The following is a 23164-nucleotide window of genomic DNA, read 5'->3' on the forward strand; positions in this document are numbered from 1 at the left end:
AAATAGAGATATCACAATAATAAAATTCTTCTACAATGTGAACAATCACATGATGAAGACAAACCATGGAATGGGAGAAAGCATTTGTAAACTGTATAGCAGGTAGGGAATTAATATATGAAAATATGTGTGTGGTTTCAACTCAGAGCAACATCCCAATTAAAAATGTACAAGAGAATTAGACAGGTCACAAAAGATGACATGCAAATTACTAACAGGCTTATAAAGTAATGCTCAATGTCACTATTCATCAGACAAATGGAAATTAAAGTCACAATGACACATCATCAAACACACGTTAAGATGAGATTTATAAGAAAAAGTTAGCAAATAGCTGGCGAGAATGTGGGGAAAAGAGGACCCTTGTATACAATTGATAATTATGTAAATTGATACAGCAATTAGGAAAAACAAAATGGAAATTCCTCAAAAATAAAAAATAAAGTTATTTTTAGGTATTTGATCAAGAGATGTTTGACTGACGTATCAATGGGATATTTGTGTGGAAAGTATATATTAAATATATAGGGTATTATAGATCAATATATCCGCACATGTGTATTTTTTAAACATTTTTCACTATAGTTAAAGCACAGAGAGCAAACAGTGTCTGTCAGCAGATGAAGGAACAAGAAAACATGCAATCTGTATGTGTGATGGAGTGTTGTTCTGATTTATAGAATTATTTTGTCATCTGAAACAGCATTGGCAAATAGAGAAAACATGCTAAGTGAAATAAGGCCCAGAAAAGCAGTTGTGTCTTGATATGTGAAACGAAAGAAAGTGGCCTGATGAAAGAACCTAGAATGATAAATACAAGGGGCAGAGAGAGGAGGACAAGAAATGTTGGTTCAAGGGTGGAATGTTTCAGATAAACGGGTGATTAAGCCTAAGAGATCTATTTTATAGCTTAATAACTTTAGTTATTAACAGTACAAAAACGAACATTTTTGAGGGTAGATCTTAAATGTTCTTATCACAAAATGGGGAAGTACATGAGTTAAAAGATTAATCATTTAACAGTAGACACAAATATAAAAGTATCAGTTGTATACCTTAGTATATAAAAGTATCTCAATTTAAATAAATCCAATAAGGGAAGAATATTATACTAAGCCACGTGAATATGATGTCCTATACTTCAGTATGTATGGGAGTAAAGAAATGGGGAGATACTTGAGTTACATCAGAAATGGCAAGGCTTAATATATTATGGAAGTAACGATTTGGGGAAAGTTGATGGGAAGGAAAGAAAAGATTCATGGATGGCTCCCAACATTTTTGGCTCAGATGACCATGAATGATTGATTATGGGAGGCGGGGCTGAACTGGCAGAGGAAAGCAGCTTTCTGCCAAATATTCTGGATTTAAGTGGGCAGTAGCAAGCCTGGCAGAGGGGCTGGTGGGCAGTGCTGATATCCTGCCTCCCACGGATGCTTTACTAGCTCTTTCCAGCATTAACATCACTGCATCTGAGGAGGTTCCAGCTACTTACTGACCATTCCTCAGGAACTCATCAGGCCTCAGGGAACCTCGAGTTGAAGAGTTGGTTGTAATGATGCAGTGTGATTTCACTTCCAGAATACCATGGAGGCTCCCCATCAGATAAAATAAAAAAGATGATCCTGACAAAGCATCACACAGATCTTGTAATGACAGGGAAATTAAAATGGTTGCCAGCCCATTATTAAGCATAATGACTAGGTTGAAACGAGATGAAGGACTTTATTTCAGCAGAACTTTCCCATTGATGAATAGTAGGGGGTAAAAACATGGAAGTTGAACATATAATCCAGTTCATAAAAAAATGTAAAGATGCTTTCAAAAACACAGGCAGTGATCATTCATTGCATTTATAGAGCTGTAACAGGAAATCTTCTTTCTATTGGTAGATATTGCAGTACAGATAAAATTTGAAAGTCAGTATTTCTTTTTCCCAGACAGAAATGTATTTAAAAAAATGATGAACAGATCTATCCACAAGTCTAGGCTAGAGGCAAATGGGAACAGATCTAGCAATAAATGCACAATTCAATCACTTCTTAGAGCATTTGATTTGCTTGTTCTGGAGAAATGACCACATGAGACAGAGTCAACTCTGATGAATATAAATAAATATAAACTTTGTTTTAGGGGTCAGAGTGGCCCAAGATAGAAATAGAATACATATAATTCTCACATTAAAATTCTAAGAGTGAGGGTCATGCATTGTATTAATAAGTATTTTATTAGTACAGCTGTTAAGCTAAGTACACACCCCTATGACTTAATTATAACGGTAAAACTTGCTGATAATCTCTAGATAATTAATTCAAAATCCATTGATAGGGGTTAGATACCATTTCTCTGAGGTTTTGATCTCATCCTAGAAAGGAACATGATATAATAGATTATTAATAATTAATTCCTTTGTAAGCACTGTGTAATTTATAGTTGAATAATTGGCATATATTACTTGATGGCTGTTATTCATTTAGTGTTTATGCAGGCATAGACTGTGACTCAGCTTTAAAGGTCTACTCTACTGGACAGGCATGGACTCTGGGGCATACACATGATAATTTAGATGCTGTCAAGCAGAATTTAATTTTCTACTGGATTTGTGAGCTACAAGGAGGAAGAGTATAAATGAAAGAGTATGAAACACGGACTTTCAGAGCCAAAGCTCTGGAGTCTACTTTATCACATTCAGGGTGGGGGCATTTTGGAGGTGGTGTCTACTATCATTTCACCTTGCGTGACCTTGAACAAGTTACTTTAAATTCTCTGAGCATTTTGCTTTCTTATTAGTAGAATGGGAATATTCAATTCTTTTTTTTTTCTTGAGTGGACATGAGAATAAAATCAGAGAAGAAAAAAAAACAAAAATCAAAACAAAAACCACAAGAAACGACTTTGAAAAACATATAAACGTCTAGTGTAGTGTTTACTTATTCTAAGGTTAAGAGCTGGATTGACTTCTCTTGCCCTTATCCCTGTGTTTCCACCTCTCCTCACTTGATCTGTGTATACTCTCCTTTCTCCCTTTTGAGTAAAACTTCTGCGGCATCCCTAAGTTTTGGCTACCACTGTCATCACAGCTGTGCATCCTCATAGCTGTGCTGTGATTCTTCCCCAACAACCAGTGCACAGTGCTGGACCTCTTAGCAAATCCTTAGTTCGAGAAAGTAGGCCGGGAGAACTTCAGTGCTGCACAAAGACTTGGGCAGCTCTCCCTCTAGTGGAAATTTATGGAATTGCCCCTAATTACTACCCTCTTGAACAAAGAGCAAGGGCTGATGATAAAAATAAAGAGAATAGAGTTAATTGATATCTCTTTTCAAAAAATCAGGTTAAAAATGTAGGTATTAAACATACACAGTGAGTTACCAGGAGGCTAGGAACTATAGTTTGCACCAAAGCTAGTTATCCAAGGTTCTGGAGTTTCCGTAGTTTCTCATGGACCAACGAAGCATTTTATTTAATGGGAATTTTGAGGCAAATTCCAAATTTGAGGTAAAAATACAGAATTGGCAATTATATGTGCAGCTGTATATCCATTTTCGCACCACAGTTATAAAAGAATTGCAATGCACATGGCCGCTGGAGTCTAATTAAGTACACTCTGTGTTCTTCCCCTCTTCATAATTGTATTGATAGTTATTAATGTTGGCATCATATCCTCTTACAAGGATTCATACATTTCCCACCATGCCATGTTTTTAAGGAAGGTAGGTATGGCAGTGAGAAACTTAGTTATAAAGAGGCCAAACGGTTTTGCTGGTGTCACCCAGGGTATATTGCTAGCGATTTCACTTGTTTTCACTCGTAGGAGTGACAAAATGCACTGCCTGGAAGTCACAGTGCCCATGTATACAGTCGGCTTGCCCCCTGTTTTGAATCTTCATGCCAAGATCCTCAATTACATAGCCGTTTTCCTGTTTTTAAAGATTGGAATAAAAATGATTAAAATACAGCTCTGAAATTTTTTTGGTGGCTTTCTTTGTTCCATTGTAATTGTTTTTGGAAAGCTTAACTATTAAAGTGTTTTCTGCCAAGAAGACTAAATCAAGAGCAATAATTTGTGAATCGTTTAGAGATCGGAATCAAGGTGGTAGCGATGAGACACTAAGGAGACCCCCTTTTATATTTTCAGGTATTTTTCTGTAATACAGTTCACCAACTGCAGAATTTCAACCTTTGGGGGAAAGCAGTTTTTCCCTGCCTGTGGTGTGCCTGTTCACACTTGTAATGAATCAGAGAGACCCCATTATGGGATCACTTGTGAGAGAATCCTGTCTATATGGAAAACACTTTTCGCTGAAACCCTGTGGGGGGCCTCTGCTTACAGAGCTGCCACTGGAATTGTGAATAGAATAGGTCTGGATGGTTCTGTGGGCTGGATGCTGGGTGGATGAGGTCAGGCTCACAGGCTAGCCTCCTCTGTGAACTACTCAGGTCCTCCATGCCACCTTCATGCCTATGGCTTCCACCTTTGCCCGCTGCACCACAGAGGCAGCTCTTCAGCTGTATGCCAAACATGCATGTCTGATCAGCATGCAAACACTTCTGGAGGTTTAATTGCCATCTCTTTGTGGCAACAATGTAACGTCCACCTGTAGCTCCTGGTGGCAGTTGAAAATTCAGTCATGTGTGACCTTTTACCCATTGTTCCATTTTTGTGATCCTCCGACATCACACTGTGCTTCCTACCTCACCAAGATGTTGGTCCCTTAATACTAGCATTCCACATGACTGTATAGACCTTGGACTCCACTCTATAGTCTTTAGTTGCTTTCACTAGTACCAAATCTAAAATAAATGTACTTTATCCTATGTCACCCATTCTTTTCCAGCAGGTAAGCAGCTAAGAATGGAAATTCAATAAAAACAAATCAAACCACCTTTTTAGAATCCCCTAGTGGTGTAATGATCTTTAGATATAAAGCTACAACACCTTAATTCGATTTCTCCTAGTGTGTTTGTGGTGGAAAAAAAAATGGTCTCAGGTGGGCCTTCATATTCCTTGTCTATCTTGTGGGAAATCTCCTTCAGGCCTCCCAAAATAGGTCATTGTGCACTCATGTATTACGAATATTGAAAGTAGAAAAAACTAAAAGGATGATATTTAGAAATTGTATTTTCCCCTAGTTGCTGAATTTTTGTTCTCTGACTGTTGACTCTGTCATTTATAAATACTAACTGTCTGCTGCCCAAAATAAGGGAAGAAGAAGCAACAGGATCATACGTCTATTAAATCAAATGCATGTGGTTCAGATCGTACTCAACAAGAAATGAATTCTCAGTATGCTTTCAAGGCCTATGTGAGAAAGCTAATTCTAATGGCAGTTAAATGTCTCAAACTGAGCTTGGGCATGGATGTTGTGACTCAAGAGCAAACATTTTTATTACCTCCAATATCAACCATACCCCATAGTTTATAGGCAAAACTAGTCTGTTAAGATTGGAAATGTAGCTTGAACTTGCAATGATCTAGTTACATAACAGACAGATTAAAGGAGGAACCTGGAGGAGTTAAGGAAGGAAATGAAAAAGCAAACTTTTTCCTATCAGGACAGTACCTAGTTTGAGATAATTTTGCTAAGTCAAATTCATTAATCCAAAACCAATTACTGTTCTGCTACTTCACATACTACTCAAGGAGTTCATCATAAAAGCCCATATGAAGCAGAGTAGTGAAAAATGGCATTGGAAAAAGATTAGAAGTCATGCTTAGGTTGTAACTCAGTAGCAGAATACTTGCTTAACTTGCACAAGGCTATGGGTTTGCCCTGCTAAACCACACAACAATTATGAAAAAGAAACCATGGAGTTCTTAGGCTATAGACTCCTCTGACAATCTAATGAAGTGTAGTATAAAATCTCCCCAGAAAAGTATGCCTATGTGAATAGGCACATTATTTTGCCAACAATCTAAAGCCTATTAGAGCACCTTTCCCTTGAGTGCCCTTGAACCCTAGTTCAATAACCCTTCATATAGAGAAAGTGAAACTTTGAAGTATGATAGTTATTATATTTGAGCATTACATTTAGCTCTAAGCTTCCTGTCAACTGAGGTTAAAGGATTAAACACACCGGGTTACAGAGTTCTCAACATCTGAAAGAGGAAACAGACCAGCTTACAGAATTATAAGCAAAACATCATTTTAGAATGGAAATATTTACACATTTTTATAATATGCTTTATAAAGGATAATCAGGTAATATAAAAGGACACAGAATCATTTGATGGAGTTTTTGAGAAACAATAGGCATTCAGAAGTATAATATCTGTGCTAGTTGTATTGAATAACATACTAAATTATCTTTCGCATCTATTGCTAATGCTTCTGGAAAAGGAGTTTTACTGTATCTGTATTTCTTTAATATTAGTTTTATCCACTCATAATTATCTGATTAAAGCTGATATTAATATAATAAATCCCCATGAGCAATTAACACCTGAGCAACAAGAGAGGCCTAAGGGTGTAAAGAGAAAGCAACCTATGTTTAAGTATCTGATTTTAATAAGTCATACCATGGAAAATGACATATATACATATATATGCATATATACATATATATCATTTTATATATATGTCATGTATATATTTCATATAATAGCATGTAATCACTTTAAGTTCCCAATGCTTCCAACCTCAGCATTGTTTACTCAACAGCAAGTAAATAACATAGTGACTATTGTCACAATTATAGGTATAGATAGTACAAGGTAGGGGTTAAGAATATATAGAGTCTCCGATCAGAGACTGGTTTCCTACCACTTATTAGCTCTGTGTCCTTGGGTAAGTCTTCTTAATCTCAGTGTTATCATCTGGAAAGTATGCATACAAATGTTAATTCCAGGACTGGGCCTGGTCAGGGCAGGGATCTCTTAGACATACTTGTTTTATAAGATTTCTGCCCCCCCCCCCAAAATCAGTCAGAATTATCTGAAATCTGAAACTGCCATGTCAGCAGCATGCTCGCAGTCTAGGTTTATATGATCTCATAGAGGAAAAGTTTGCTGGTTAATAGGAACGATTTACTTAGCAGGCCAGCCAACTGGAGGGAGAACCTGGAGGCCATGGCTGGGAAGCTCTGAGGCTACCATATAGGCATGTGTGACTTGCTAGAGAGCCTTGGGGAGGAGCTTACCTAGCAAATCTCTACCTAAAAGTTGCTGGGGATGATAGGGAAATACCTAAGGACACAGACTTAGTGCAGCAGCTCTGCTTGCTAACGTCTGAATAAAATGCTAGGGATTCGAATATAGCCTCTGGGAGGATTGCTAAAGTCGTCTCAATAAAGCTCTGACTCACAGATGTGCCCTGTGCATGATGGCAGCGATTACTTCTCTCGCTGATATTATGAATGACGTTCCCTGCATCTCATGTCTTGTCTTGTTTTCTTTCAGTGGATGGCTGCATTGACTGGTCAGTGGATCTCAAGACATACATGGCTTTGGCAGGCGAACCTGTCAGAGTGAAATGTGCCCTTTTCTACAGTTATATTCGCACCAACTATAGCATGGCCCAGAGTACTGGGCTCAGGCTCATGTGGTACAAAAACAAAGGCGATCTGGAAGAGCCTATCATCTTTTCAGAGGTCAGAATGAGCAAAGAGGAAGATTCCATATGGTTTCACTCAGCTGAGGCACAAGACAGCGGATTCTACACTTGCGTTTTAAGGTAAGTGTCATTTGAAAATATTGGACAACCATGCGCCTTGCAGTCTTTTGTTTTGGAGTGTTATATTGGAGTGTTTGCTGGTATAACTCATGTTACCTAGCAGCAGCTGAAGACCTCCAGTAAACTCGGTTCCAATGATCTATTGGAACTACATACCAACTTCTTATCAGATTCTCACAACTCAGGACTCCTGCTTACTTACTGCATGTCTTTCCTTAATTTAGAACATCGCGTGACTCATTTCTTTCCAGCCTTCACCCATCCCTGCTCCCGGGTCTTATAGTAAGAATTATTTCACCACAGAGCCAACTGACTCAGTGATCTTGGTGCCTGGCTCTGAACCTGACCTCCATATATCATTTAGGCCGAGGTCTGGCTGCCCCTCTTGTTGATGGAAATTAGCTTCAAATGCTGCCTAGAGACCTCACAGCAAATGAGCAACTGGTACTATCCATAAAATTTGCAAAATGAACTTCACTCTACTCTGTCTAAATGTTCAGCAGGAAGTGCACTAAACACTTGGTCATCGTGACGTTCTGAGTGCTGTATGCTGATGATTTAACAGATCTAATTCTTGTCAGATATTTACAATGAGAAGCACATTGCCTTGTCTTAGGAACTCCACACTATGATCTCCCTGCAGCCCAGCATTAAGACCTGGGGTCTAACATGGCAGACAGAGACTGCATTAGGTATTAAAGTAGAGAGCTGAGATGACCTTTAACTCACCTTTCAATTCTGCCATTTTGAGAATCACTGGTCTTATTCACCGGGGACCTGCACTCTACTATTTGATTTTAACTTCTTGGAAATACAAACCCTTCCTATTTTTGTCTCCTGTGTAAAGCTATGTCACTTCTTCATCAAAAGCTCTCAGAGCTCCCTGGTGAGTCCTCATTGTTCTAAAGGCCAAGAGAACAAAGTAGTGTCTAAATAGAGAAAGCTCCTGAAGCCTTCAAGTCACTTCTGTGCACACGTGCGGGGCAGTACTGAGAGGAACAAATGAAGAGGTTAGTTTCTTTTGAAGGCAAGAAGAATCCCCATGGTCATGGCAGCAGCAACAGTACTGATAGGCAATAGATTCGATTTGTGTAGCTCTTGACAAAACTGAGAAATAGGTATCAGACACTTTTAAAAACTGACATTGTAATTTCCAGAATGTCACTACTCTTTGCCTGATGGCCCCTTATTAATCCTTACCACCACTAAAGCCTGCCAACCAAAAGTACTTTTCCCCCCAATATGTTATTTGCTTTTGTATTCTGTTTGTATAAATTTAGAGTTTCTTTGCAAACCTCTATCTTACTATACAAAGGTTCTAGACTGAATTAATGAACTAGTTATTGCTTACTGCCTCTGCCATAATTTGTTCCCGGTCGTCCTTCCTTCCTTCCCCTCTAGACTCATACTCTTAGCAAAGTTAACAGTTTATTATATGCATCACATATGATTCACAGGTCTTAATTATGTAAGTGTATTTAATAGAGCTATTCCTGTTAATGGTTTTTTTTTGTTTTTTTTTTTTTAGCAAAATGAAGGTCTATACATTCAAATTTTAAAATAAATAGTGGAAAATCCACTGTTTCCTTGTAGGTATATAATGTTCAGTGCTACATACTATTCTATAAGACCACAACTTAATCATTTTTTATTGACGAGAACATACTTTGTAGACATTTGTCCTAATGGAGGGGGCACTATAATTCAAATCTAGTTGTTTAAAATAAATTCAGATAAACTTTAGATTAATAGAATGATTACAAATGTATCATGGTATTTATATAATCTACACCCCCATTACTGTGATATATTTATCACTATCATTGAACTAGTCAAACTATGTAACAATGACACATTACTATAAACTAGAGATCATACTCACTATTTCCTCATTTTTTCTTTCTAGCTCCTTGTTTTCTGTTTCAGGATATCATCCAGATATTGCATTCTATTTAGTTTTTATATTTCTTTCTCTCTTTTGTTTAATTTGGCCTTTTGAGATATGATCTCACTATGTAGCTCTGGCTGTCTTGGAACTTACTACTTAAACCAGACAGGCTTTGAACTCACAACGATCAACCTGCCTCTACATCCTGAGTGCTGGGGTTAAAGGCACATAACCACTATGCCTAGATTGGTTGGCATGTCTTTTAAAGATTTTTTTGGCTATGGCAGTCCCTCAGAGTTATCTTGTTTTTTGATAAGTTTGAAAATTTAAAATAAACTGTTTAGAATGTCCCCATTGAGATTTAGCTAATATTTTCTCATAGTAAACTGGGCTAAAAATTTTTGGAAAGGATGACTACAGACATAAAATACCATCCTCATCACCATTTCAAGGTCACAAATGGTCAACATGGCATGGCTATTGGTGATGACTAGCTGTACGTGTTAGGCTGACCTTGAACCTGTAGAATTTCTGCCTCAGCCTTGCAAATGCTGGGATTATAGGCATATGCCATCACCGAAGCTTCTTACTGTAACCTTTGGAAGAAAGTCATTATTCACATTTGTAATTCATGCAAATATTCTATCTTCTTCTTCAAGACAGAATATGTGCATGAATTACAATTTATCTTAACAGATTCATCTCTCCTCTCCAATTTATCTATTCAGTCAAATGGGTTTTCACCAGTATGGACCCATGGATATTTATATTATGCAACACAAGTACATTTTTTCCCTTTGTTGAAATCTCTTACATTTGAAAATGGGAGCTCTTTCAGTTGGCTCGTGTGTTCTTTTGATATAAGGCCATCATTGCTGGGTAGTTTTTTCATTTTTTTTACATTATTGAAAGATGCTCCAGACTTATTTTGTATATATACTGCCTTGCACTGAGAATTACCCATTTTCTTAAAAGCCCAAATTCTTTGTAATAGAGACTGGACTAGATTAGAGGAATGAAACCAGTTTTTGAAGGCTAGGTATAATTACAACTAGATTGTTGCTACTTCTATCTTTACACCTCAAAATGTATTAGCTTTTCAAAAAAGCAATGTACTTTTGTTTGGGTTTGCCATATTTGATATTAAAGCCAGGGTCTTCTATTTTCCAGGCAAGTGTTTCACCACAGAGCTACAACCTTTGCTTAAGCATTGTGCTAGTTCATGCACAATTCTCTAGATGCTGAAGAAATGCTAGAAGTCCTAGAGCTTCTTAGTGTCCCCATGTATTTCCCACAGTGGTCCCCTTTTGATTTCATAGCAGGTTGGCTTTAATTATAACTCTTGTAGATACCATCTGAGTCTGTGATTCTCTTCTTGCAGGTAGATCAATAGCAGAGACTTGGATTTAGACCTAACTGGTGACTTCTTTCAGTTTGTGTCCCAGGCCTTAGGAAGCAAAGGTACAGGTAGAACTTTGGAAAAATATTCCTCATATGTCCCTTGATAAGACTCAACAAAGTTTGGGAGCTATCATTCTACAGTAAGTAATTATAGTCTTATCAACTCAGAGAAGTAGGAATTTATATTCTAAAGCAATTGTAATCATACACACAAGTACACACACGAAAATACTATAGTAGAATCCATCACTTCATATGTTAATGCAAAATGTAATGAAAAGGAATTAATATTATTGTATATGACACTGACATAGCTAGCAATGGGTGGTAAATAATAAAACTGTTTTTTTTTTATCTAGTAGTAACCACTCACTTCAAATAGGTTCCAAATGAGGAAATTAGTCCATATAGAGAAATATAGTAAAATTTCTGGTTACAAAAATGTTCAGTATTCATCCAAAATTCTAAATTTGGTGTTATCTTAAGGTAATCAGTAATGATTTGTCTGTGCTTTATTGACCCCACTGGAAATCATTCTGTAGACTTTGCTGTTCTTAAAAATCAAGCGATGAAATATTTAGTAAAATCCTATACTCATTTGAATTATAGCAAGTTATTTACTGTTTGTGACCTTTCAGTAACTAGTTGCTTATTTTTTAACATCTTTTATTGTTCAATCTCAGAATATAGATGAGCTAGTAACGAAGGAATAGTAGAGGACTTAAGCATATTTTGGCACACAGTGCTAATCCATAATTAATTACGGGTATTTCCATTCTAGGCCTTTCAATTAAGATTTTTAATACTGTAAAAAAAGATGAAATCTATTTTATTTGACAAAATCCACCCTATCACTCTCACAGATTGTACATAAGAGATGACTTAATCTGTAGATAAAGATGTAGTCTAAACATTTCAGAGTGAATTCATGCATATTGAAAAGAACAAATGAATATAAATGAATATCTATAGAAATCTTCAAATTTTAGGGTAGCCAAAACCAAATGTAGGTAATCAGTTGGAGGTAGAAACACATCATAATTGTTACTGTGCAATAGATACACAGAATAACGAAGGAACCCATTTGTTAAATGGGACTATAATATGAATATTTTGTTCTTTAAAATCAATGAAATAAATTAGAGTCTCAAGACCTTAATGAATCACAATTGCTTTGCAGATAATCCCTTAGTGAATTTATTCCTCCAGGAAGCATGCCATTTGTTTTGATTCACCAAATGTGATTTAATCAAGTCATATTCAAGTAGTTATTATGATAACAAGTCACACCATCAGAAAAGTTGAAGAGAGTGTAAGTATTTGGAATAAAAAATATGTCAAGTTGTTAGCTCTTGAATATCTGTAATCAGTACAGGACAATTCAGTACATTGTCTTTTTGATTTCTGAGTATGTTTGAAATAGTTCACAATTTAAAAGAAAGAAGTATCAGCATACAGTAAATTTGACTGATTTTGCTCTTAAATTTATTGATCTGTAAAGTGCTATATAATTTATGACTATATTTTTATATTTCAGTCAAGAATATTCGGCGAATATATGTCATAGTATTCACATACAATAGAGATAGGAAAGATATGTTTCATAAAAAGCGATTGCCTTAGTCTATCTCAGACACTAAGAAATAGTTTTTATCACCTTCTACCCTCATTCCTTCCTCTCTGTCATGGTTACCAAGAGATTTTCAAGGACATCGAACATTTCTCATAATTCAATTCCAGCCTAACTATTGATCCTTGAAAAGTTAAGTGTCAACAAGTCAGTTGCCTGGGTAGCAATTTCCAGGAGAGCAGATAGTTTCTTGTTGGAAAAATGAAAGCCTGAATCTTATAGAATTAATTGACCCCCAGAAAAGTTCAAGATTGTACAGCAGGATCTTGAGACAGTAGCAATATCTTATTTGGTCTGTGTGGGATGAAATGAAATGCAATTAGTTATTTTTTACCTCCTTTCTGTTACAAATGGGAGCCCTTGCTTTAATTATTTTTGATACTAATTATGTGTAAATGATAACATATCTGACCGACAAAATTATTTTTCAACATTCAAATTTTGATAATGTGTTTATTTACAAAAATTATAAATAGCATAAAATAGCAAATACATGGCAATTATACTTTGTTTTCTCCCATTAACAGCAAATTTGATATGCTGCAGCTTAGGAAATATTACCAGACTATTATACATTAGCTGTATAATTCAGAATTGTAACCAAGTTGTTGTACAATACTAATGCAATTCAACTCTCTTCAGTTTGTTTATTGAACAGAAGCATGTGTTTATTTTTTAGTGAGTTAGCAGGACTTTTGTTTTAGATAAGTTAAGTTAATGGATTGTATTTCGTAACTATGAATGAGAACTGATTAAAAGTAGCCATTAGTAAGTTGATTAATACTGGTGTGTGTAGATACTAAAAAACTAAAAAGGCAAGTTTCATGCCTTGTGTCATAACACAATCTTAGAGACTTTTTGTCCTATACTCATTTTTGTAAGAATTAAGCTTTTAACCCATTGTGTGCACTGAAAACGGAAAATCTTAGGAACAAGAAAGCAATGTAATAAGTGTGGCAGCCCACCTGAAATGTAAAGTATTGAAGGTTGTAACAAACTCCTTTGTTGTCTCCTTTCATACACCCTATTCTATTGCTACCATGCCCTACTTTTCTCTATCCCATTTCCAATAATCTATTGATGCCACCCAGACACTGAACGAACTAGCTCACAAGTTTGCACTCTCTTTCTCTTTTCTTACACAGAATATTTAAAATATAGTGATCAATTGCTATAATCATTTCCATTTATATCATCTTGATTCTCTCTACCCTTCTCCCTCATCCTATTTGTTTGTAAAAAAAAAAAATTACAGCCCTGTTTAAGCCCACACAGTCAGCTATACTGTGCCTCTTTTCTTACTGCTTATCTTGACTGAAGGGAAATATGATAACATTTCTTGGTTTTAAGTGAATTATCATGGTCCTCAAATGAATCCTTAATCCTTCTCAGTGGTCTTACTATGTATTCTTAGTTCAGTCTTTTTATCTGCTTATGTGACTAGTTTACATTTTCCTCCATGCCTCATACTTGTATCCCATCCGCCTCATTGTTTCCTATTTCACTGAAGAAAACGAAGCAGTTAGGAAAGAACTTCAACTCTATCTACCTTCCCATTGTCATCTGTATCTACTTAATCTCCTTCTAGCCTCTGTATCTACTCAATCTCCTTATAGCCTGTTAACATAGATTACTAAGGCTCTTTTGTCCTTTCGATTTCTCCCTGCTTGCCTACTCAAATATATCATCTGACTGGTTTTCTTATATTTTCCTGTATCATGGAATTGTACACACATACACACACACATTCTTTCTATAAACACACTAATCAATATTCGTACTATTAAAAAAAATCTTGCATCTCCATTGCCTGCCACAGCTCCCAATTTTATGGCCATTTGACGAACAAAACTACTTTAAAGAGTTTTCTGGTAATGGTATCACAGATGTTTGCAGATGTCCAAAACAACTGACCGCATAGTTAAATGTGTGGAATTTTTCATATATTAATTATACCCCCCAAAACATTTAAGAATGTGAGATGTGTGTAGCCATAATTTTTTTAAAGTTTCACCACTTATCAAAACTGCTCTCCCCAAAGTCTCCAGTGAGCTCAGCAATAGTAGCCACAATGACCGAGTCCGCTTTAAGTCCTGTGATTCCTTCCTTGATCAGTAAGTGGATTTGGCATACTCCATCTTCCACTTCTGTTTGAAAGCGTTCTTTACCCTAAGTCTAGATATGAGGAATGGTAGTCACCCTGGGAAATTTTGTCACTCTCCCTTACCTTTTTGTCTCGGCATCTCTTATTTTTCTTAACCTTTTAATGTTGGATAGGTCAACATTTTCAAGTTTTCTGAGTTCTAAAAGGAGAGATCATCGAATCTGAGTTGTTGACAAAAATTTACGAATTTTTAAGTTCTTGAGAGGTCTACACTCCCCCAAATAATACATATTAATTGTTCACAAGTAACTTCATTTTGCAAACTCTGAGTGGGTTCTAACACCTACAGTAGCCTAAGCAGTGATGCTATAACTCCTTAGAGCAGAGCTGGAGACTATTTCATATAAATTAAAGTGGAGCAGAAGAATGAACATTCTGCCATGGGCAATGGTGGTGCATGCCTTTAAATCCAGCATGCAGGAGGCAGAGGTAGGCAGATCACTGTGAGTTTCAAGGCCAGCCTGGGCTAAAAGAGCTAACTAGCTCCAGAACAGTCCCTAAACCTACAGAGAAATCCTGTCTCAAAAAAAAAAAAAAAAAACAACACAAAAAAAAAAAACACAAAAAAGTGAGCATTCTTATGGGAATATAATAGATTAGGAAAAAGTCTCTCATGCTCTCCAGAATATATATGAAATATGAAGACAGTAAGAAAATCAAATGCTGCCTCAGTGCCTGCATTCAGGAATCAACCTCTGTTTTTTTTCTTCTGAAGCTTTTCGAATCTCTAAGAAAGGTACTTTGGTCAATATAGGAGTTCTTACTGCTAACCATAGCTTTATAATGGTATTTTGCAAGAAAATTTCTAATGCTATAGAACTGTGTTTCATCTAAAACTTCCTTCCCAAAAATAAAGAATACTGAAAATGTCATGATAAGTCTAGTCTCAGGCATGGAGAGCAATTTCCACAAGTGTATCCATTAAAACCAAGGAAAAAGTAGCCAGTTCCTGAGAAAGGTACAGGCCATTTAGGATTCATATATAGTTAAAACACAGTGGTGCTCTTTTATTTATTGTTACTAGTATTATTACCTTGATTCTGTAGCTGAGTCTTTGTAGCCAAGTTGCTTGAGTTCTTTTCCTGGAGCAATTATAATTTTTGTGGCCATAAGCAGTTTCAGGTTAAAGCAGTAGACTCACAGCTTCAAAACTATGAAGTGTAGATTATGATTTCAATATTAGCCCAGGGACTGGCAGATACTAATGACTGTGTCTAGATTTCCTCAGGTGGAAAAACAAAGGCTTGTTTATTTATTCAGCAGACATTTTGAACACTTACATTAGATATTGAGTATTTGTATTTCACAATATAGATGTAAGTGCCTCTTCTCATGGAGCTTATATTATAGATTGTAGGAAACATACAAATTACAAAAAAAAATACTCCCCCCCAAATCCGATGGGTAATGTGGGTGGAGAGTCGATTAAAGGTCATGCTACAGAAGCACCGTGGAGACTGTTTTCATTTAGGAGGCCAGGGCAACTTCCCAGAGAAAGTGATGCTTATGTTGAGATCTGACGGAATGGAAGGAGTCAGTCTCTTGAGATTCGTGGGGAGAGTGTTATAGTCAACAAACAACAAATAGAAAGCTTGTGGAATGGACACCAGCTTCTTTTGTTTTTTTGTTTGTTCGTGTGCTTGCTTTTTTTGTTCTTTGGAAACAGGCTTCTTATTTTCAGGGAAGCTAGACAGAAGGCTGCTGACACACACTGATTACTGGGCTCTCTGGGGCATAAACCTGGAACAGCTAGAGTGTAGCCATCCTTTGAGGCAGAAGATAGTGGAAAGGTACTGAGGTTGTGGTAGTGAACACACAGAATGGTGCAATGAAAAGAAAATGCGGTGCATAAAGGGCACAGCTTGGAGTACAGAGCATGTGCATGACAGAGGAGTAGCTGTAAGGTGAGAGGAAGACTGGCGGTCTCAGGAAACAGAATACCAGACGCAGTGCCCGTAGAGTTTGGGCAAAAACCTCTGTAATAAAGACTATACAGCCCCAAATGAAGAAGTTGTTGAAAATACTAAAAGACAGAAATATGTTATTGGATCAGCAGAATAAGTACTATAAAAATAATCACATTACTAAATTACCAATTCAATATAGTTTGCATCAAAATATCAGTAACATTTCTCACAGGAATGTTTAAAATAATTCATAACTCATAGGGAAACACAGAAGACCCAAAACAGAAGACGACCCCTAAGGAAAAAGAGCAATGCTGTAAGCATCGCATCATCTGACTTCAAACTACACACAGACTCATAGAAACAAACCCAGCATGGTACTGGCACAAAATAAATCATAGATAAAGCAAATAAAATAGAATACCCAGAAATAAGACCAAGCAGATACAACCATCTGAATCTTGACAAAGGTACAGAATACACTGAGGGAAAATCCTCTTTAACAATAGGTACTTGGAAAACTAGATAACTATATTTATAGAAATATTAGAGTCTTGTCTCTACCCTGTGTAAAAATCAGGTCAAAATGAATCAAACACTGTAATGTAAAATCTACATCTTTGAAGCTAATAAAAATCTAACAGATCTGGGAATAGACAAGGATGTTCTGAATAGGAGCCTAACAGCTTAAGAAGTAAAAGCAACTGTTGACAACTGGGGCTTCATGAAATAAAAAAGTGTTTGTTTCCTGAGAGATACATTTAACTGACTAGATAGAAAGCCTATAGAATGATAGAAAACCTTTGTCAAACACTTCCCTGACAGATGATTGATATGGAAAATGCATAAAGAATTGCAAAAATTAAGTTAAAAATTCAAATTATCTTATAAGTAGGTGGTAATGGCAAAAAAAATATTTGAAATTTAAAAAGGTGTTTCCACCTTAGCCATCAGTGAAATGTAAGTCAAAACTATGTTGAAGTTCCTCCTCACCCTAGCCTAGGTGACTGTCATCAAGAAAATAACAAATGCTGATGAAAAGAAAGCCAGAGCCAGGAAGGGAATCCTTAGTTATTGCTAGTATTCATATAAATTATTTCAGACACTGTGGAAATCAGTGTGGAAGTCCTTACCTAAAAATATACATTTTGTATGATCCAGCTACTCCAATTTGAGGCATATAACCCAAGAACAATCAGGTAGTTATAAAGATTAAAGAGACTTGGGCAACTGAAACTTGGGCAGATGTTACAAATTCCAGAGCTCAATACAAATCAGTTTGTGCTACTGTCTTCTCTTGTATTACCAATTCTCTGTAGGAACCTATCTTTTTGTACCATAATGGATAAGGTGCAATTACTTATGTTAATTTGTGCCCGCATAAAGTTCTGTGGTCCTGTTTGCAGTTCCCTTGGTTCAGTGTGGTCTGGTGATGAACGCAGAAGCTTGCCGAATAAAGATGAACAACAGAGGGCAGTAGAATAGAGATAATAAGTTCATGCAAAGTAAGGATCAAGTCCAAAAAGGATTTTTCTAAAACACAATCAGTTCTTGCTTTATAAAGTAAGAAACACTATTGTCATATTGTCATTTTTCAGTTTCCACACTTCATATATTTTTTAAAAAGTGGTTTAAAATTGCTTTTCACCAAAAAGAGAGGTTGATGATATTTGTAGGATGTGTGTCCTGAAATGACTACTCTGTCTCTGTATCTTTCTCTCTTTCTCTCTCTCAGTAAGGACTCACTTTGTAGTGCTGGCTGGCTTGGAACTCACTCTGTAGACCAGGCTGTCCTCAAACTAATAGAGATCCACCTGCCTCTGCTTCTGAAGTGCTGGGATTAAAGGCATGTACCACTATGCCTGGCTGCTTCTTTATTTTTGACCATTTACTATAACCCCCAAATATCCGACATATAAGATTCACAAACAATTCCAGAAACATATTCATCAGCATATTGTTTGATGGTAGAATGAATATAGTCATGGGTCACAAGTGTATAATTTAGGTTTATCTAAGAACTCATTGCGTGAGACCATTTTCCTTTGTTCATCTCATAGTTGAACTGTTTCATAATGAAACAGAAATGATAACTCACACATTCCTAACTGCAGGCGTTTATTATTAATAAAAGGTATGTTTTCAGTCAAGACTATTTTAGCTGTTAGGCATCAATTACATAAGTAACAACTATTTTTATTGATTTTTATTGAGCTGTACATTTTTCTCTGCTCCCGTTCTTGCCTCATCCCTCCCCTCAATCCTCTCCCAAGGTCCCCATTCTCCCAATTTACTCAGGAGATCTTGTCTTTTTCTACTACCCATGTAGATTAGATCCATGTAAGTCTCTCTTAGGGTCCTCATTGTTGTCTAGGTTCTCTGGGATTATGATTTGTAAGGTGGTTTTGAAACAACTATGTTTAGAGAGTCTTCTATGTAAAAGGTATGACAGCAAGCAAAATAAAATGACAAAGATCTAATTTCTAACAGATTAAAAGAATTGGTACAGCCATACAAATTGTAATCAAGCAAGGATAATTTAGAAGACAGATTCTTAATTGATTTAACAAGGAAGTAAGTCTCTGGAAGCCTAGTCCAGCAACTAAAAACATTTAATAATTCTGAATAAGTTTGAATAAGTAAGTATTTCCTGTGTTGCCTAAAACATCAAGGGGAGATGTCTAACTACTAACAACACAAAGTGGTTTGGTTTTTGTTGTGTTTTTGTTTTTTTTAATTTTTAACTTTACCATCACTCCCAATGTGTGTTACATTCTGTAGCTACATGAAACTTCTCTCATCATTCCTTGGTTTGATTTGGAACTAAAACTCTTTTCAAAATGCATTCTCTGCAAGTTTCTCCTCTTTTTGACCTCCTCTTTCCTTCCACCTCGTGTGTGTGTTGCTTATTATTTATTACTTATTTTAATTTATTAAAAATATCACATGAGCTGTGTGGTGGTAGCACATGCATTTAATCCCAGCACTCAGGAGGCAGAAGCAGGTGAAACTCTGTGGGTTTGAAGTCAGCCTGGTCTACAAGAGCTAGTTCCAGGACAGACTCCAAAGCTACAGAGAAACCCTAACTTGAAAAACCACACACACACACACACACACACACACACACACACACACACATCACATTATTATTTTGCTTACTTATTACTTATCTTGAATTTTTATTTACTTGTTAGTTTGTATGTGCCTGTGTGTGTATCCATGAGAGTGCATGTGCAAACATGTGTGGGATTGTTCACAGCAGTCAAAAGAGGGTGTGAGATCCCTTGAAGCTGGAATTATAGGTCATTGTGAAATCCCAGACATGGGTTCTGAAAGCCAAACTTCAGGAAGAGCAACAATCATTTTCTTTTTTTTTCTTGATATTTATTGAGCTCTACAATTTTCTCTGCTCCCCTCCCTACCACTCCCCTCCCCTCTTCAATTTTCCCCCAAGGTCCCTATGCTCCCATTTTACTCAGAAGATCTTGTCTTTTTTTTTACTTTCTACTTCCCATGTAGATTAGATCTATGTAAGTCTCTCTTAGTGTCCGCATTGTTATCTAAGTTCTCTGGGATTGTGGTTTATAGACTGGTTTTCTTTGCTTTATGTTTAAAAACCACCTATTAGTGAGTACATGTAATAATTTTCTTTCTCTGTCTGGGTTACCTCACTCAAAACAATGTTTTCTAGTTCAATTCATTTTCCAGCAAAATTCAAGCTGTTGTTATTTTTTTCTGCTGTGTAGTACTCCGTTGTGTAAATGTACCACTTTTTTTTTTATCCATTCTTCAATCGAGGGGCATTTAGGTTGTTTCCAAGTTCTGGCTATGACAAAGAAAGCTGAAATGAACATAGTTTAGCACATGTCCTTGTGGCACTACTGAGCATCCTTTGGATATATACCTAAAAGTGGTATTATTGGGTCTTGAGGAATGCAAGCTGGTACAACCCCTTTGGATGTCAGTGTGGCGATTTCTCAGAAAATTAGGCAACAAGCATTTTCAACTGCTGAGTCATCTCTCCAGGTTGATATATGACTTATAAGTATCCTTTTCCAATGTAATTTGTTGAAGTTTCTGTTTCTCTTTGCATGTATCATCTCTTTTCAGCTATTCGTTCATTCTGTATGATAAACAACCAATGACTGATTGCTATATCAAGTAGACTACTAGAGAACATGAAAAGGTAGTAATTGACTTACAAAGTTATAGTGTCTGAGATGATTCATGATCGTTAAAACAGATAAAGATAGTCACAGTTTTCACAGGTAGGTGGAACAGTGCTCAAGGGCAAGGAGAAAGTGAAACATGGCCATGTACAGGGGAAAATAGAAGGTAAGTTAGACTAGAACATAGGCTTCTCAAGTCTTTATTCTAAATATAAAGCACACAATAATTAACTTTTATTTAATATAAGATTCATATAGAGAGTTGGAGCTTGTTATTTTAAGAAACTGACCAGTTCTTAGAAACGAAGCTAAACAAAATAAATAATGTATGGCTTGACTTGTAATTAGACAATAGAGCATTTTTATAACAGATGACAGCTTCATGGAGAAAATATATATTTAAAGGAGGTAAATTCCCTTTCATGACCCAACCCTCATTAAAGAAAAATAATGTTGCTCACCTCAGTGTTGTTAATCAGAGCATATATTCTAACACATATTCCTAAGCATGGGGACCAAATTTGCATGAAGTTGACCTTACCCTCTACAGTTCAAAATGGTTCCCCTTGGCAAGATATGTTGGTTGCTATTTGATGGATATGGTCTAGATCTATTACTATAAAACAACAAAAAGTCAGAAGGTGATATACATTTCCACCCTGAGGTGCTGAATGCATTAAAAAATTAAGGCCGATATGAGCTATGCATACTCATTTTAAGGCCAAATCAGTCTTCCCATGTAAGGCAATATACTTACTTGTATAAGGAGATATTAAATGAATATTTGTGTTTTAAGAGCCATTGCCACAATCTCCTCTTGTTACCCTTCCCTTGATTCCCCTTAAGGAAAGGACTTTGTTCATGCTTTGTGTTTGCATTCTTACTCTTAGAGAGGAAATATCGTCTTTTTTAACTGAATCTGAAGCTTATTCCCCAGCATCTTCACACAGTATATACACACAAAGTGGACTTTCTAGAAATGTCATTTGATGATTAGCTGAAACTCTCAGATCACTAAAGTTTGGAGGTATTTATGTTACTCACATAAATCATATTTTCTTCTTATCCTTCAATTGTTTGCTTGGTTGTTTTTTTTTTTCTGTATACCAGACTGGCTTCTATTTTGTGCTGTAGTTAAGAATGACCTTGTGAACTTTTGATCCTCCTCTCATGAACTTCCTAGTGTTTGGGGATGCGTGAGATATAACATTCAGTTTCTGAAGTACCGAGGCTCAAACCTAGGGTCTCCTGCATTCTACTAACTGAGCTACATTACCAGCCACTTCAAATATTTATAATAAAACTTGCCATACAATATGACACACAGAATCAACTAAGCAGGGCTCATAGGGACTCATAGAGACTGCAGTGACAATTACAGAGCCAGTATGGGTCTGAGCTAGGACCTCTGTATGTTATGGTAGTGTTGCTTGGGACTCCTAGCAATGGGAGTAGGGGGTATCTTTGACTCTTTCATTTGTTCTAGGGACCCTTTCCTTAATTCTGGGTTGCCTTGCCCAGCATTGATATGAGGTGTTGTGTCTAGTTTTATTGTAGCTTGTTATTCTTTGCTCAGTAGGATATCTCTGGGAAGCCTGTTCTTTTCTGAAGGAAAATGGAGGAGAAGTAGATCTGGGGGAGAAGAGATGTGGTTGCGGGGAGACCTGGGAGGAAGCGGAAATTGTGGTTGGAATATAATGTAGGAGAGAATATATTTTAAAAAATTTTTGAGGAAACACTTACCATACAAAGTAGTAAGGGTCACTATAAATTTTCATGTATATTTTTTGTCGATCCTCCCCCTGTAGTCCCTTCCCTCTCGTGTATTCTCCCAGGCCCCTCCTGATTTTGCCAATGCAAATAGCATGAAGAAAATTGTTGTATGGAGAATATGAAAAGAACAATGATGGTTAAATCAGTTCCTTTGTAAAAACAGCAGAATAAAAAGGCCATATAAAAACCTGGTTTGTTCTATAGGATTGTTTTGACTGTCCTGGGTTTTCTGTTTTTCCATATAAAGTTGATTATTGTTCTTTCAAGGTCTGTAAAGAATTGTGTTCAGATTTTGATGGGGATTGCAATGAATCTATAGATTGCTTTTGGTAGGATTGTATCTTTACTATGTTGATCCTTCCTATCCAAGAGCATGGGAGATCTTTCCATTTTCTGGTATCTTCTTCAATTTCTTTTTTCAAAGACTTAAAGTTCTTGTCAAATAAGTCTTTCACTTCCTTGGTTAGTGTGACCCCAAGATACTTTATGTTATTTATGGCTATTGTGAAAGGTGATGTTTCTCTGATTTCCCCTCTCAGCTTCTTTATCATTTGTGTATAGG

At 36.4% G+C, this 23164-nt stretch overlaps 1 protein-coding gene across 1 annotated transcript in view; it reads left to right on the plus strand.

Moving 5' to 3' along the window:
• Il1rapl2 (interleukin 1 receptor accessory protein like 2) overlaps nucleotides 1–23164 on the plus strand; it is a 1189456-nt gene that overhangs the window by 609684 nt on the left and 556608 nt on the right. Inside the window, exon 3 of the mRNA XM_075958150.1 lies at nucleotides 7397–7670. Coding sequence (XP_075814265.1) covers nucleotides 7397–7670 — 274 coding nt within the window. The remainder of the gene's footprint in view (nucleotides 1–7396; nucleotides 7671–23164) is intronic.

The sequence above is a fragment of the Microtus pennsylvanicus genome, chromosome X (genome assembly GCF_037038515.1).
Source record: "Microtus pennsylvanicus isolate mMicPen1 chromosome X, mMicPen1.hap1, whole genome shotgun sequence".
Taxonomy (NCBI): Eukaryota; Metazoa; Chordata; class Mammalia; order Rodentia; family Cricetidae; genus Microtus; species Microtus pennsylvanicus.